Source organism: Struthio camelus, chromosome 4 (genome assembly GCF_040807025.1).
Source record: "Struthio camelus isolate bStrCam1 chromosome 4, bStrCam1.hap1, whole genome shotgun sequence".
In the NCBI taxonomy this organism is placed as follows: Eukaryota; Metazoa; Chordata; class Aves; order Struthioniformes; family Struthionidae; genus Struthio; species Struthio camelus.
The window spans coordinates 40,951,936-40,969,681 of NC_090945.1; the positions used below are offsets into that span (position 1 = coordinate 40,951,936).

Genomic DNA, 17,746 nt, shown 5'->3' on the forward strand with positions numbered 1-17,746 from the left:
GAAATTGGCCGCTTTTTTGGCTGGCTCTGTCTCCCAGTGAGGCAGAAGCGCATTTTGGGCCTGGACACTGCCAGTCGGGCACCCAAAATTAGGGTGCCTTTTTTCCACGCGTGATATTAGGGCGGCCCCAGATAAAGATGAAAATAAAGACTCTCGAGGCCCCAGATACCACACGGCAGGAAAATCTGCCCGGAAGCTTACGCTACAGTCTTCATAGCAGCACAGAAATACTGTCTTCTAAACATGACTCGAAGCAGGGTGCTGAATTAGGAAAAAACATAGTACCGAGCACAGCGTGCAATGCATAGCATAGGGGGTCCGGCCTGCACACCCTCCGGGGCCGGGGGGGCAGAGGGAAACCCTGTTCCTGCCTCCTGGCTTTGAAGTTGCCCACACTCGCGCGCTTCCTATCCCCAGACAACCTCGCTCTGTGAAATACTCGGGTGAATCGCCACTAAAACATAAAATAATTAAAAGGCTCGTCAGATCCCGTTTAAGACGGGGGAGGGGGTTTATCACATCGTGAGTGCCTATTTCGACACCTTTCACGACCATCATGCGGGTTTCCCCCCCCCTGCCCGCCCCACGGGCCGCCGCCGCCGCCATGACGGCTCAGCCCCCCGCCGCCCAGCCGGGGCCGCCGCCATGGCGACGCAGCGCCCCGGCCGTAATGGCGGATGGGGAGAGCGGGGCGCCGGGCGGGAGGCGGAGGCGGGCTGGAGGGCGGGCGGCGCCTGCCGGAGCCGGCCCGTGCGGGAAGCCGGAGCGGCAGGGACGGGCTTGTGAGTAACTAGGACCGGAGTAACGCTGAGCGGGGCTTGCAGGGAGGTGTCCGGGCAGAGGAGGGTCAGGAGCTGAGCTGGTTAAAACAGAGCCGGCGGCCGCGGTTCTGTAAGAGAAAAGTAGGCTGCTGCCATTCCGCGTGCAAGGATATTTGCTGTCTTAAATCAGTGTTTGGAGAGGGGGCAGGTTGCTTTCGCGAGGTCCTTGACAACCTGGCTGGTGCTTCTGGCCGGCCAGGGGCGAAGGAGGCCACGTTTGTTTGTTTGTTTGTTTGTTTTTTGGGGGGGGAGCGCTGTGAAACCGGCGGGTCCCGAAGCGGCCACGGCGATTGCAGAAATGACCCAGTAAACCAGCGATCAGGAAGGTTTTTAGTTAGAGAGTGAATTTTCTTAGCTTCTCCTCACGGTATTTGTGAGCACTCGGCGGGTGAACAGGCTCGGGCAGTACTGCCACACGCAGCTTGCTGGTGTTTCCTTCGTGGCTGGCTGTGCAGCCTGCCACGTACTTGGGTCATTTCCTGCTTTTGAGAGCGTTTCTGTTGAAATCCTGGTACACGTTTCTGCTTGGTGGAAGTAGGAGAAATAAAATCTGGCGACGTAGTGAGTTCCCCTGCTTATTTTTCCTTGCTATTTGACGCAGCTTACTGAAAATACCGCCTGAAGAATTACCTTTCAAAAGCGTTCGTCGTAGCGAGAAGAAGAAACGTTTTTCTAGCAGCTGGCGAGGTTTTAGTGTCACGTCAGAGTGCGCCTTCTCAGAAATGCCAGGAGTCTCCTCAAATAAGAGTGGAAATACCTGCCCCTGATTGCAAAGAGGTTACAGGAGAAACTTACAAATAAGCTGGTGCTGTGGCATGCAGCCTCTGAAAATACCTGCTCAATTCGCATGAGCCGTTTTTCTCAGATCGTGGCAATGTTTTGGGTCCACCTTCAGAGGAAGGTGCTCAGGGATTTCATACTTGTCTGCAAAGAGGACAGCAAGCCGTTGCTGCGTTAAGCGAGCATCATAATTTGTCGTTCCCTTTACTCAAAGGAATAGCGTGGTGGGATATTTCTGAGGAAACCGTGAAAATACAGAACGTGACCTTCTAATGAGGTCAAACAAGTGAAATTAGTAGAATGAAGCCAATATATACCAGCAAAATTTTATGATCTTCTGCAGCAACTAAGGAACCCCTTAAGTAGCCCCGCCAATAAAAGCAATGACTCCACTTGCCTCTACTTCCCAACATTTAAGCAACTTTAGCAAGTGCCTCTGGTTTGGCACTTGGTAGCTATAAGCCTTGGGAGGCACACTTGCTGGCAAGTGAGTCTGGCAATTCGTTGGCTCAGAGAGAACAAAAGGGACTCTTAAGGAGCCCTCTGGAGCTCTCTCAGCCGGACAGAGGCCAGTGCCCAAGTATGTGCAAAACAAGTGCAGTCAGTTCAGCGCTGTGTGCCAGTTCATCATTTCCTCCTGACATTGGATCATATAATCATAGAATAATTTGGCTTAGAGGGGGCCTGTGGAGGTCATCCAGTCCAGTTCCCTGCTCAAAGCAGGGTTATCGTCAAAATTAGATCAGATTGTTCAGGGCCTCGTCTAGCTGAGTTTTCTTGTGAAACATTAAAATAGAGTAGGAAATTCTTCCTGAAGTTAAACCAAATTTTGAAGTCCAAGTGCCCCAAAGGTTGGAAAGACAGAGACTTTTAAACAGTCTGAATAAAGCATATTATTTCACAGTTAATTAGAAGTTTAATTTCCTTTGTATTTTTGGTGTCGTGATTCCAGCTCTTCAGTTGTGCAGCAGTCTTCATTGTGCACAGTATAGAGATTTTAAAAGATAAAAAGCAAGCAGAAAAGTATCTTGCCCTGCAGCACACACTTTGCCTCCTAGTAGCTACAAAAATAAAATATTTTTAAAATAATATTTCTCTCTACAGTAACAAAGCCAGCAAGGATGAAAAACTGCCTTTTCTCTGAAAGATTCTTAATATTTTACCCAAATAATCATTTAATTAAAGGCTGAACAGCAGAGTCCTGCGTTCACACGTGTGCAGGGTAATCAGCTTTACTTCTGTGTCCCTACATGAAGTTGTTCCTGTGCAAAAGCCAGCCCCTGTGCCTTACTTGCCCACTAAAGGGATTTAATGTATTCACTCAGCGAGTCAGCAAGTTTGATGGATGAAGATAGTTCACATAAGCCTTTATCTGTCTGAACCCCTTCCTGTGGTGTCACAGTGTTTCTCAGCCTGTGAAGTCAGCCTTCGAAGGAATCCCAGCATTGTTACTTGTGCTGTTTGGTTCCTACAGGTCCCAGGCAAAACATTTTACGGATAAGTTGTTAATACAGTGAACAGTGTCTGGAGGAGCTTATCCTATAAGGAGACAAGAAGGACAAAGAATACAAGGAGAAGAAGAGAATCAGACAAATGAAATACCTGTCCCCTTGTACCTTCATGATGTTCTGCTAAATGCCACCTGTGTTTTTCCTAAGTTCTCAAGGAAAAAATATCCTAACATCTTTCAAGGAGAAAAAATTACAGAGACTAAGCTAAACAGTTATACTCCCTGTGGGGATTGAACTTTTCATCTGCTAATACAAATAATTAATTTCAGCCAACGCTGGTGGCACTGCTGGAGGTGTGGGTAAAAGCGCCACCTCAGCAGATGCAGTTCTCCATATCCTAAGTACTCCAGAGAGGGTGAGGCTTCAGGGTAAAGTAGTATGAATGGGTGCGAGGCAACTCGGCTCTTCCTTTTATGTGGAGAGTGTAGTCACGGTACCTCTTACAAGATATGGCCAGATATCCCCCATCCTAATTCAACTTTTTTTTCCTCCAGTATCTGGTCCACCTTCACAGGAAAATGTCTAACTGCACTGGGATAACGTTGTAGTCAGTATAAACAGCATTACTTCAGCGATAGAATTGCCTGCATGTCCTAATAAATAGGCACTTTTATACTGACTGCGTAAAGCTACCCTTTGTCATTTTTAACAGTGTAAAACTCTTTGAAATCAGGAAGCCCCCCAATGTAGAATAAAGAACTTTTGTAATTTGTTGACATTTGAAGTTACATTCCCAAACGGTTCCCTTAACATGTAGCCTTTAAAGTGTGGTGTTAAGATTATGTTTACAATGATTGTGTTCTGTCAGAACGCAATCAGAGACGCCTTTTCTATCAGCGTTATAGTCCATATCAAAAGCATATACATGCTACTACTTCTGTTGAGCTTGGCCTCCAGATGAATCTCCCACTAAAAAACTGGCATTATGGGATGAAAAAGAAGTCTTCACCTGTATTTTACTTAATTGTAGCTATGTGTAACGAAGGAAGAAATTTTAGGCGGCTTCTTTTCTCCCCCACGGGAAAAATGAACTTTTATTCATGCTTTATTACCAATTAGAGCACCCTGTGCTCCCATATTGTTCTTCTGTGGAATCTCTGTGCCCAATCCTGACTTCTAGGCAATGGGATTGCACATTACTGCAGCTTCTTCCATCAGTGAGGATTTTATCTAGTTGCCTAATCCTTGCTGTTTTACACACCCCAATGTGGTCTATTTGGCTTAGGAGTTAGAAATGTTGTGACAGGGCATCTCCCTGTGAAGCTCTAGGGCTTTCCAAAGGCCTCATACACTGTAATCTTCATAACCTTTGAGTGCATCTCTACATTCATGTTGCTGCATGTTTTCAAACACACTTTTGTGTGAAGTTGTTTATGATCCATAGAAGAGAATTTGTGTGTGTGTGTTTCTCAGGTTGCACTTGCATTCAAGTGTTATGGCAGCTGTTCATGAGATTCTGCGGTATACTTTGCCAGTTTTCTCTACTTTTGAGAGGTAGAAAAGTGGGCTCCATTAAGCTACGTGTTTCCAAGCTACATGAGTGTTGTTGTGGTCCACATATTTAATTACACTCTCTTATTTCAGAACCTGTCAGGACCTACAGTAAAACAACTCCACAAAAAGAGGCAGCTTCAGAACAGAAATGAACATCTGGAACGCGTATAACACCTTTAACAGCAGCAATGGAACAGATCTAACTATTGGCTTTACGTCTTCTACAGTAGCTGTCCTTTTATTCGGGACAAACTTTGTGCCTGTTAAGAAATTTGATACTGGTGATGGTAAACAATTTATTTATATTTTTATTTAATTTTTTTGCTAGTAAGAATGGTCTTTTACCAGCAAATGTGAAAGTTTCTAGAGGTAGAGTTATAAATATCATCACAGTCTTGATCGCTGGAGCATGTTTTCATTTTCTTTACTATTAGAGTATAAAGTAATAACACATTCTTTAGGATGTGGCAAAACTTTAATATATTCTTCTTATATGTTGTTGTCCACTTTAGCAGTCATGATGTGTATTTCACAAGCATTTCACAATGGAAAGTGAAATGCCCGTTCTTCTACCCTTATGGGGAATCTAAAATACATATTGGCAGTGTTATTTACGCTGTACAAGTTGTTAGACTTTGGAGTATTGCCCTTCAGTTGTGGACATAAGATAACATAAAAACAATAAAAAAAGGAAGTTTTAATACTTCTATCTAGTGGCTCAGTAAGAGAAAACAGTGACTTCTATTTCCTACTTAGAATTTTATCACTTTACTCTACTGGGTTCCTATTGTAATTCCACATTTGTATGAGACATAATCAGTTACCAGATCCTTAGATGAACAAATCTTGTATTGTATTATTGTAATAATAACTGCATTACAGGCTGGAAATTAACAGTACTAACAAGTTTTAACTCAGCCAGCATAAAGTTAACTGATCTACCTACTGTTGACCCCTAGAGGGTCTGCAAAGGTAGAAGAGATGTGCCCAGCATTTGTATCAACCTGCATGTCTTGGATTTAGTTAGTGGAAAAGCTTGCATGCCATATAGTACAAATTAAAATCGCATCGAAGCTATTTTGTCCTATTCAGTAAGCTGTGCTGGCTGCTCCTGGGGTGGGAGAAGTTTGCAGTAACTTAATACCCTCTTTGTCAGAAACCTGCCAAAGTTTGAGAATCTGGGCTGCGTAATGTTGCCCAGCAAAGTGTCTTTTGCAGTTAAGTAAGTGGTTGACTTCTAATATTCCCCCCTAAAATATATCCTTAAATGTACTGTAACGTTGGTTCCCTGAAATTCACTAAGGAGATGCCCACATTTCAATTTTTTCTGTAATATTTCATCTAAAACTTAGTAAGTTAAGAGGTAAGAGATTCACATATGCAGTATTCTACCACTTGTCTATTTTTAACCATTGTGACCATTTGATTTTTCCATAGGCATGTTTTTCCAATGGATTCTCTGTGCTTCCATATGGATAGTTTCTTTGGTGGTCAATCTAATCCAAAACTGCCCCCGGTTTTGGCCTCTGGCTATGGTTGGGGGTTTTGTGTGGGCTACAGGTAAGGAGAAGGAGGTTCTACTCCTTGAAACACAAAGTAATCCTAACTCTTCTTAAAAAAAAAAAAGTGTTAAAAGCTCTTCTATATACAAGGTATTCTTCTTAGTTCTTAGTCTCAGCATTAATAGACCTGTACTCTTATAGGAAATATTATTGTGAATAATGATGTTGCATATGCTGGGTGGCCCTAGTTAATGCTTTCAGCTTTTTATAAGTAGCAAATTCACACCAAAAATAACTTTAAAAATGGTATTGAAGAAAAGTCCATGTCTAATGTATTTAGTTTTAAAAAACATTAATCTGTAGTTGCCTAAATCACTTTACTTTCTGAACAGTCTCAGAATCTGTGGAAAATTGTGCAATATCATATTCTAGTTTTTAATAGATTGAGCTGAATTTTGTGGGTTTTGTATTTCAGGTAATGTTACAGTTGTCCCTATTGTTAAAACTATTGGCTTAGCTCTTGGTCTTTTGATATGGGCTTCCTTTAATTTGCTAACAGGCTGGGCAAGTTCAAGGTGAGTGCACTTAAGTCTTAAGTCATGTGTTATTAATGTTGCCATTTCTTCATTAGTAACTACAGTGAAAATATTATCACTAAGAAGGAGGATTTATCATACATAAAAGATCTTTTTCCCTCTCAGAAGAAAGTACTCAGGTTAATTATTTTATTCTGTCTTTTTGTGTTTCCTCTTTTTCGCGATAGGAAGAAAAATGCCCAAGATGTTCAGTAACGTAATTTATTGAATAAATATTTTATTTGTTAACATGAAACTAGTACATTGCATTTTTTCTTCTACAATATGGGCTGATAAAATAATTTACATTAATTTCAATCTTTCAATTTACAGATTCAAAAAAGTTGATTTCAGTTAGTTTAAAGATTATTTTTTAAGAAAACCTGTCTTTTTGCAAGTCAGCTGAAGCACCAGTGCAATATTGCAAATCTAGGCATGAGTAGAATCATTTGTATGAGTAAAGAATTCCTGGTTATAGTTTAAATATTTGTATGTAGTCCGTGCAATTAAGTGAAACTAGGTAAATATTCCAGGTTTGGTTGGTTTGGAATTGACCCAGAAGAGGTATCAAGACCAATATTAAATTACATTGGAGCTGGACTTTCATTGTTAAGGTAAAAGATTATTATTATTATTCATTTCTATAATGTAAAATATCATATATTCAGTAACTACTGTGACAATTTAACCAGAGGGTAAATGGGTTAAGGCACATTCTGCAAGTTCATTTGCCACATAATTCATGAGTTGTCCATACCTAGTTGGCCAGTATTATATTTCAGAGTACAAGCATACCTGATTTCCAGTAGAGTGGTGAAATGGGTATTCATAACTGTAGAAATATATTTTTATGGTGGTAGGCATGTTCAAGGCAAAGCAGAGGTACATTTACTTTCTTCTTAGCCTGATATTTCATATGGGGCACTTTACCCAAAGTTTGTGAAAGAGGAAAATTATTCTTAGTAAAACTCTGTAGAAGAATCTTGGGGAGAAAACCTCTGTGAGATTTCCTGTCTCGCTTCAGTCGGTGGTACGAATCCCTCCTCCTACCACAGAATAGGCCACAGGACCCCTTCTTGGATCCTTTAGGATCATGGAAAGCCAAGGACTTTGCATTATCTCTTGTCCTTAATAGCTTCCTGTCCTGTAACTCTTAAGCTACACTTCTAAGAACTCCCAAGCAGGGATTTTCTCTGTGATCCTCAGAGAGATCTCTACTCACATATTTATTATTTGTAGGAGTGAAGATTTTGATCTGAACACTGAGGAAAGAGGGTCTTTGTTATGTAGCAGCAACATCCATGCTTTCCAACTGGGTGGCCAGGAAGGTCTTTCTAGGAGCAGATGGATGGCTCAAAATTTCAGGACAGTAGGCTTACCATAAGTGTGGTAAGCAGTCTGTACACATAATGCCTCTAGGAAAAAAGGGGTGTTAAGAACACTGAGACAATGGAGCCCATTCCTGATTGCTAGGAGCGAGCTGCTGCCTTCAGAATATTTATGAATTTTGCTTCCGCTCATCCTCTCCTGAGAATCCGTAGCTTTTTACCCATTACCATTCCATGTACTTCATGGTTTTGTGAGGTACTCACAAAATAGTAGCAATGCTGCTATTCCTGCCTGATGGATTTATTCAGTGCACCACCTGCTTCCTTCCTATTTCTGAGATACCATGGAAGAGCAGTCAACAAGAAAAAGATCCTGACCAAACATGTTTTCCTGGCAGGCTGCACAAAACCCGTATGTGTTGCTCTGTAGAGCTCACAGCTTGTGTTTCATCTTAGCCTCCTGTGTGGGACCTCTGTGCATGTACCTAGTCCCTCTGGAGGAAGTTGACATCTTTTTATATCTCTCCCTACTCCTTCAGCAGGAGATGAATCACTCTTGATGGAGACATTCTATTTACAGCTTTGAGAAGGAATTCCCAAATCATTAAAATATTTTGCGTTAAGAAAACCAGCACCTGCCAGTTTTCATTACACATATTTACGTGATTTTATCGAGCTAGGGGTACAAGTACTAACGTTCCCCTTCGTTCTCCACTTGACTCACTCAGTGCACTGGAGCACCATTTAGCATTACCCCTTCTCCTTGCACATATGCACGAGGCCGTAAGGACAGCGTTCCCCCACTTGCATATAACGGAAGGCACAAAGCTAACTTTCGTCCTGAGCAACAATCCAGTTCTATACAGGTCTGAAGTTCCATATAGAATTTTTGTGCAAATATTCCAGTATACATGTGGTCTGGCACAAAAGGGCACTGTTAACTTAAAGCAAGTGTTGTTAGCATATGACTAACTGCACACTGTTTAAAAGAGGCATTTCAGTCTCGTTATGTAGAAGAGAGAACTATAAAGTGATGCAAAGACTAATCTAATTATTTTTGTGTGAGTGATTTGTTAAGGTTGTCTAAAGCAGCTGCATTTTAAAGATACATTGAAGTGACGCTGGGGTGATAAAAATGAAATAAGTAATATGCGTTCAAATAACTTTTGTCTCTGGATGCTAAATGTTGCGTTCTCATGAGTTGGTTGATCTTTGGTGTTTATTGGCATATATTTCTCTTCACAGTGCTGTCATATTTCTTTTTGTAAAGACTGAAGTGCAGAGTTCTTCAGCTTCATTAGAAAGCACCCCATTACTGAGAGAAAGTGTAAGTACTCTACAGTTGGTTTTTTTTACAGCAGTGAAAATATGCATCAGTTTGAAAACAAAAAAAAAACTTAATGCTAACCAGATCTGTTAGGATTTTGGTAAACTACATAAAACTACATAAATACACATGGTTTGTATTTCATTTGTGGGTCTTGTATATCCAGTCAAAATGTGAGCAGCAAAAAAGTCTTTGCCCAGTTGTATTTCGTTATTGTCTGCTTTAAATGGCTTGCAAGTCCTTTTTCATTATGACACAGGTTATATAAAAGACTCAGTCTTTTCCTTTACTGTTTTTGGAACTATAAAAGTAGGAGAATGCTTACTTGAAAGGCAGCAGGGTATATAACTCTTATGCACCAGATTTTTTGCCGCCTTACAGAGCCAAGACTGTCAAAGCGCTTATTGTGGTTCTCTGATTCTCAGCATTGGATGTGGCACAGGCTAGAGACCAGGGGCTCTGGTACCAGATTGGCTATCGCTCCTTTGACAAAAGCTGGAGAACAGTACACTCCCACAACCTTTGCCTATCCCTGCCCTTGCTATTGTCAGTCAGTTACCAAAAATCAGTTGCTAAATGAATAGAGTTCCTCATTGTATAGCTGTGCTCGCTGCTCATTAGAGATTCCAGTTTACCAGAGCAAATCACAAAAGACAACTTTACAGGATGAGGACAAAGGAATATTCCAACTTCTTTGTGTTGTAGGCCCCTTTTATGTTATGTTATGTCCTCATGTGCAAATAGTCCTAATATTCTGATGGCAAGTAATACCACAGATAACAGCAAAAGGTGAAAACACTAAGTGAAATCTATGGATTAAATCATTCCTCAAATTTTAGAAAGGACAAGTTTTGAAATTCAGACCTGTTTGCAGACAAAAAGAAATGTTTGTCGATTCTCTATTTTGTAGTAAACCCAAAGTCCATAGCCAAACACTGCTAAACTTTAGGCAGGTAGATCCTATTATTACAGTTTATTTCCAGACATATTTCTCCTTTCTTTAATTGAGAGCAGTTCTATAAATTTATTTCGTTTCTCCTTCCACTTTTAGTTTTCCTTTCTTAGTGCAAAAAATGTTCAATTGAATACAGTGTTTCAGATTTTTTAAAGACTTGAGTAAAAACTCATGTTTTTCTGTAGTCTATTAATGTTTCTGCAAATAATTCTGATGACTCATGGGTGAACAGACTGTCTCCAGCAAGAAAGAGAGTCATGTAAGTCATTAAAAATTTTTTTATTGGTACAAGCCAAATAGCCAAAGAAAGTAATTGTTCACAGAGTAAGAGCAGAATTTGTGTCCTGTACTGTACCTACCGAACAGTCATGGGCGAAATAAATAACAGCTTTTAAAATATTTGTACAGTATGCATATGTGTGTGTGAATAGCTGCTAAACTAATTAGATAATTCTGATTGTTCAGTATGCTTTATCTTACTGATAAAGTCAGAGTTTTAATTACTATTATATAATAACAATATTTTCAGAATAAATAGCAATAGTAATTGAGTAATTACAGAGCTGGTTTGTATCACCTGGTTAATTACCATTCAAAATTACGAGGAGCCCAAGTTAATAACACACTTCCAGAGAGGGGTCCCAGATGTGTACAGCTGGAGAAGGTGTGGCAGTATGGCAAGGAGACAGCAGAAGTGATCCAAGGGGCAAGGTGGAAACAGTAGCTGGAAAGGTAGTGTGGGGAATAAAGATGGTGTTCTGGAGGGGGAGAAGGGGAGCGAGGAGACAATGAACCTCAGAATGGTTATGAGGAAAATGAAAAGACTACAACAGTGAAGTTGAGAGTGGGAGGCACTGATCTATGGTATGTAATGATGAGCGTTTTAAGTATATTTTTGTTGGATTTCTCCCAGCTTGTCTTTTAAGGAATCCTAGTTAGTTGATGTCTCTTGTCACTAACCCAGACTGCAGGCTCTTGGGGCGAGGATTGTCTGTGTTTCTTGGCCGGATAGTTCAGGAAAACTAAGCTACTGTTTTGAACCATTTCTACACTACAAAATAAAAATGTGCTAAAATGTATTATTTTTATAGCATTGCTAGCAAGCAATTTTCCTATGATTTGCAGTCTTAAAACTGTGGTATCGGATTTATGTTAAGTATATTGTCTGTGTCCCTGATTAACACGAGGCTCTTTTTAAAGAGGATGTAGCTTGGCTGTAGTAGCTGGAATACTCTATGGTTCCAGCTTTGTACCTGTACTTTACATCAAGGACCATGGAAGAAGAAATGGAACTATATACACAGGAGCAAGTCAATTTGGTAAATGCTAATAGGTCACTTTTATTTTACTTCATCACTGCATTGTGGTCTTTGCTTTGATAAAGGCACAGAGTGAAATACTTGATAATCCCAGAAATACATGGTGACAAAGAACTAATCAGTTCTGCGCTGTGTTGCACATTATTGAGTTGTAGTAATGATAATACTAGCAGTCCTTTCCCCAGAGGTGAATTTCACCATTAGAAGAACAGTGGGAAACAGAGCAGAAAATACCAAACTTAACTCACAGTATTAAATGCAATGGTAATGCATTCTGAAACAAAGCTAGCACTCTCAAAATACCGAGTCCATATGCCTTGAACATGTGATAAACAAGGGCACAAGTTCTATCAATTGCCAAATTAGTACCAGGAAAGGAACAGAAGGTGGCTGAACATAACTGATGAGCAGAAGAGATATATAACAAGTTGAATAATTAAAACCTTACAGTTTTTGAAATGGAAACCTTTTAACAGTAACTTGTAAGTTTTAACAATATGCTTGTAAGCATTGCTGTTGTTCAAACAACATTTGTCCAGAAACATTTTCCTTATGGTTTACTGTAAACCAGTCTGTTAATACCAACAGCTCCTTAAAAGTAACATAGCATTGAGACAGCACTATGTTGCCATAAAAATATTCATTGTATCATATACAATTTGTCTCTTTAATACAGCAACTTATAAATCCAAAGTTAGACAAAACAGCCATTGTCATTGTTGTAGCTGCTTTTCCCAGTGAGGATCCACAACTCTAAGGAGATAGAGATCATCTCGTTACATCTGCTGCTTTACCGTGTTGGAGATATTCCATCTTTAGCATGTATCAAAATATATTCCATAAAGGTTTCATTATTGTTAATGTTTATCTTGATCAAAACTGTAATAGACTGTTCAAGATTAAAAAAAGACAAAAAACTGCATTTTTGAGCCTCTGTTGTATGTGCAGTTGTTTTGCCTTTAAACGTACAGCAGAAAGAAAAGAAACAGGGCTATGTATGGAATGTAGCTGTAGATAGTCAGGAGGGAATGTAGTTATGTAAAACCACCACCACCACCACCACAGCCACCCAGTTTAGTAGCCCCAAGTGAGGATTTTGTCACGTTTTTAAATTAAATTAATATTGTAGCTTAACTAAGAGAGTTCCAAAAAAAACAACTCACAGAAATGCATAAAAGCTTGTGATAAATGCTAGGGTCCATTTGGCAGTCAGTTCAGGTTTAATATCATACGTATGACCAGTCAAATCTATCCACAGTCAGACTGCAGCTCTGTTCCTCACAACCACAATTAAACTTTGAGGTATTAGCATTAACACCTTAAGGATTTTTGTGTACAGGAATACTATCAGTGAAATAAATTTAGTTAAAATTAATAACAACTGATCCTTTAGACTAAACACAGTTTTGTAATTTCTCTTTCAGATTTAGATTATGTTTTTGCACACTTCAGTGGAATCTTTCTTACAAGTACCATATACTTTTTGATCTACTGTGCAATCAGAAAAAACAAACCTGACGTTTATCCCCAAGCCATACTGCCAGGTAGGACTATTTGTTAGTTTAGCAATTAATTTCAAATACCTCTTCTGACAATTTTGCCATGGTTAATTCGAAATTTGTATTGGAATTGTAGTTAACCTTGGAAGTCTATTCATTTGACTTTTTGTCTCTTTTGAAAGGACACTTGTATTTGGGTTAATTAATTAAGGTTAGGAAACAATGGTAAATTTTATTCTAATTTGAAATGTGACATTGCATACAGTGGATTTTCTAAAACTGACGCTTTGCCAGAGTGGGGAACACATTGCCCAGAAAATTCTGAACTGTAATTAACTGGCTACTTCAACTGGAGTAGCTGATATTATCCCTTGAGTTTTGATTTAGATTATCAAAGCCAGCTTGTTAAAATAGTTAACATACTAAAATATTCTGTTGCTGTATTATGCTGTAAATGTAAGTGTTTCACAAATTGCTGTCTTTACCTTGCTGTACATGTTTTTGACTGGGATTTATTGTTTTAGGGTTTGTTTCTGGTGTGCTTTGGGCAATAGCCAATTGCTGCTGGTTTGTAGCCAATCACTACCTCAGTGCTGTGGTCAGCTTTCCAATAATTACTGCAGTAAGTATATAAGAAGAAAATCTGTCATTAGAATTAAAGCAAAGACTTTCTTTTTCCATTTGTGGGATAAAGTTGAAATTTTGAGGTGTCCAGAGCTTGTTATTCAAAAATATACATTTCCTCTTATTTTGCTTGTCTGTCTTAGCTTTTGTTTTTATAGAAACATGTATGATTGACAAGCACCGTCTTGGTCAATGCTAAGCATAAAAACACGGGAGCTGAAAGCGTAGGCCTTCAGGTTAAAATAAAAAGCAAAGCTCTGCAACCAACGCTGTAACATTATTAAACAGTCAGTGAACTGAGCTGATAAAAGAATTGTACACATTCTCTGACCAGCAGGTTAAATATTTTCATTTCAGCAGATACATTTTGTTCTGCATTTCTCCCTTTGTGATTTTCATCCTCTAGGACTCATTTTGCGTAATTGAGTCAGGTATTTTTCTTATTACAGTTCTTGAACATGTAAAACAGGTTATGTGTTGCTGAAAATAATGACCTTGTGCAAATGAAGGAAAAATAAATTGGCCGGTTTTTCATGATGTTATACCTTCAAAGCACTGTTAATTTACAGAAGCTGCATAAATTCTGTCACTAGGTAAAAATAAACTTTGCCTTTACTCTCTTGCCAATCTACTAAATGGTGCTGCAGCATTAGATAACTTCTGGCAAATGAAAGCTCGTAAGTATCAAAAACAAAGTTCTGCTGAGCAGCCATATTTTGGCTGCAAACTAATGAAACACCATTAACAGGGATTACGCTTTGCCTCAAGATGCAGTGAATCAGAATAAACTCCGCAGTATGCAGTAAAAAAAAAAGACTCTGGATCATTCTAAGTAGAAATTGAAGGATTGATGGAAAGCAGCTTTTGTAACTTTGGTTATCAGTATGCCTATAGGGTAAGGATATGAAATCACTAAATGAAAAATATAAAGACAGCGTTGATGAGAAACTGCCTCTCTGGACCACAGTTTGGGAACTGCTGCTCTACTTCATTCCAGAGAGAATTTCAGACAGCTATTCATCACATCCCTTTAACAATTTACTTCAGTTTTAAAAGGGAAGATACGTTCCTCTAGCAATATACATGGTCTAGAAAGTGAAATAATACCTTAGCTGCTATTTGAATAAAGGTTGGCAATTCTGCTAAGAAACAGCAGCCCACAAACATCTTCAGCACAAGACACTGTTTCCTGCTAGCTTCCGTCTGTGTCCTACCAGCTGTATTGAAGATGGAAAGATCACTGTCCACACACCCGACAAGTATTTCTGAGAGTGGCTCCAGAGCCATTTTAGTGGGAAACATCAACAGAGGCAGTTTTTGCTTCATATTCAGAAAATATTTTCCCATCAGTCACAGGAATTCAGATCACTGCTTTCACGGGGGAAAAATATTTCCACGAATGCCTGGAAATTATCACTGTATATCACTGTGTTGCTGCTAGGAAATCTGTAATACAGCACCGCTGATAAACAGTAGTTTTTGTGACCTGTCTGGCTGGCTTTGTGCTTGTCCAGATGCCTGATATATAGGAAAGAGATTTATGTTTCAGTCTTTTGATTTCATGCTGAGTGATAAATGCAAACTTTGTCCAACTAGTTAGTCATGGTAATAAAGAAAACGTTAGGCAGAGCCATGGTAGCTGCCAGGAAACCTGAATAGTCTTGTGAAATGTGATAACAGATGAAAGTCTGTAGTTTGGACTAAGGCGAGGCTTATTGTTTGGAGACTAAAGAGACTGTACTGTGACAGCCACTACAGACTTCACAGTCTAATTCAGAAAGAAATCATGCCTTCTCTGAAAAAGTATTGTACTTCTTTAATCCTTCTTGAAGAATTTATTGTGTCTTACTTCATAAAGATTTCAGTGATGTTTATACTTTTGCCATGAGCACTATCATTATACAGAATGGAAAGGTCTACATTTGCCATCCAGGCAATATACAACCACCCTGAAAAGCATGATGAGAAGGTGGCACAATTTAGGAAATGCTATAATGTACAAATGAATCTTATTTTTTAGGGTCCTGGCCTTGTTGCTGCAATGTGGGGAGTCCTTGTATTTAAAGAAATCAAGGTAATGCACTGACATCTTAACTGTTCTCTCTCTCTTTTACTTGTATCTCGCTCTAAGAACGTCATGACTTGGTACAGAGCTCCTAAACTGATCTACCAGTGATTGTGCAGAACACTGTGCAGTAGGCTAACCTACTCTACTTGACGTTAATATACAAGGAAGAAATTATTCTTCTAGTGGATTTTCAGCATAGAACACTAGGAGTGCAGTCCTCAGGCTCCCTCAGTTTATCTGTTCAGGATTCCTAGGCACCTAATGTGCCATTATCAATTATTTTATCTGATATTTTTAGTGACGGCATAAAACGCAAGACATCCTTGGAGCAGGAAGTAGAAGTCATATCTCTGGCACTGCAGATAAATGTTGCACCACACTAGAAGACCATCATGTTCATTGTCCATATGTTTGTGACTCACCAGATTTTTCATCCTTTCCATATGTTTTAGCATAGTCTCAACATGAGTGTTTACTGTTTAAAAATAACCTGAAAATAGACTGAAATTCCTTTAAAAATACCAGAAGTAAATTAAGTTAATCAGTTAATTTTGTTAATATTTTATTTACTACATATATAGCTCCCTAAATTACTCATATTGAACAGTTTTGAGAAACAAATAGAACCACTTCTATTGTGTAGAAGTAACATAATATAAAACCATTTCGCGTAATGGATGTATTCACGTAATCGTAAAAATGAAACTCTGATTCTGTATTTTACTTCTTTGCGAAGTAGTATCTATTATAGCAACATGACATTTTTCTTTTTCTCTCCCTTTGGTTGTCCAGGGACTGCAAAACTACGTGTTACTCACAGTAGCATTTTGCATCATTTTGGCTGGATCACTCTCTACAGCTTTTTCTAAAGTTTGAACAGATCATCTAGACCAGTAGGTGGTGCTACTGTCAAATAAAATCACTGGTAAAGAGCTTGCATCTTAGGACATTGTGTGGGCTGATTATTTCTGCCTCTGCTCCTGAAATCATCCAAAAGACAATATTGGTATATTGCAATACATTATAATCTCCCAAGTGTATGTCGAACACTTACCCCTAACTTACTTCAGGCAAGGAGAAAGAAAACCTTTGCTAAATGTTTGCATTTGGCATGAAAGAAAATCTTGAAATGTATGTTTCTGCGTTGCTTGTAACAGTGAGGATATCAAAGCGTTATACTAAATAAAGCTAAATGATTTTACAGTTACTGATTTTCTGGTTATCTGGTACTAAACTCACTTCATCATAAATTGTGATGCATTGCTATGGTGACAGATAAAGGGATTTTAATTCTTAGTCTGTTGCGCTGTAGATGTTTGCAAGCTTTTTTTTTTTCTTATAGCATTCTGTCTTACTGACTTTACTATAAAATGTTTCGTGGAATATTCTTTTTGGAACTGATATGCAAAAAGATGTGAAGCATTTATTTTATTTAGAAGCATTTTTTTTAAGTTTTTTTAAAGTTGTCAGTTTACATAACAGCGTTCTCTTCTAACCACTTTCAATCACACAGAATTTTGAACGAAATACAGAAAAAAATGGTGCTATAAAATAAATATCTAATGTTTGCTGGTAACTTCTTTTGTTTAGCTTCAAGAACATTATGTAGAAATCATGACCATGATAAGAATAGTTGGGAATTATTTTCTAAAATGCCTGTTTTGTGGAACTTTGCAAATAAATATTGCCTTTCTGTAACTGGTGATGTTGCAATATAAGCTAAGTATGTGGTTGAAAGTTTGTTTCCAAATAATTTCAGGCATTTTCTGAATACATATTTTTCCTTTTCCATATAGCACATTCAAATCTTTAAAATTACATATGGCAATATTTATTACACTGAAACATCATGCTAAAATTACCAAATCATTCAGTCCATTGTTCTACCCAGAGTAGGGTCATCTCTATCTGTATCATTGCTGAACTTATTTCTTTAAAAATAA

At 38.9% G+C, this 17,746-nt stretch overlaps 1 protein-coding gene across 5 annotated transcripts; it reads left to right on the top strand.

Moving 5' to 3' along the window:
* Positions 1 to 646: 646 nt before the first annotated feature.
* TMEM144 (transmembrane protein 144) lies at positions 647 to 17,014 on the top strand. Of its 5 annotated transcripts, none has more exons than XM_068942389.1 (12): positions 647 to 782; positions 4,697 to 4,893; positions 6,044 to 6,166; positions 6,584 to 6,683; positions 7,217 to 7,297; positions 9,257 to 9,338; positions 10,479 to 10,552; positions 11,494 to 11,612; positions 13,037 to 13,156; positions 13,636 to 13,733; positions 15,756 to 15,809; positions 16,596 to 17,014. In XM_068942389.1, the coding sequence occupies exons 2-12, from the start codon at positions 4,755 to 4,757 to the stop codon at positions 16,677 to 16,679; spliced, it is 1,074 nt and encodes a 357-aa protein (XP_068798490.1). In that variant the 5' UTR covers positions 647 to 782; positions 4,697 to 4,754; the 3' UTR covers positions 16,680 to 17,014. The 5 variants fall into 5 exon arrangements, with proteins under 5 accessions (XP_068798490.1, XP_068798494.1, XP_068798491.1 ...); XM_068942393.1 differs by lacking the exon at positions 6,584 to 6,683 and adding an exon at positions 6,740 to 6,823 and having other exon boundaries at positions 703 to 782; XM_068942390.1 differs by having other exon boundaries at positions 746 to 902.
* The last annotated feature ends 732 nt before the right edge of the window (positions 17,015 to 17,746 follow it).

Coding starts and splice junctions, on each gene's coding strand:
- TMEM144 (XM_068942389.1), top strand. CDS start 4,755: ATGAACATCTGGAACGCGTATAACACCTTTAACAGCAGCAATGGAACA. Junction 4,894..6,043: donor GAAATTTGATACTGGTGATG/GTAAACAATTTA, acceptor ATTTTTCCATAG/GCATGTTTTTCCAATGGATT. Junction 13,734..15,755: donor GCTTTCCAATAATTACTGCA/GTAAGTATATAA, acceptor CTTATTTTTTAG/GGTCCTGGCCTTGTTGCTGC.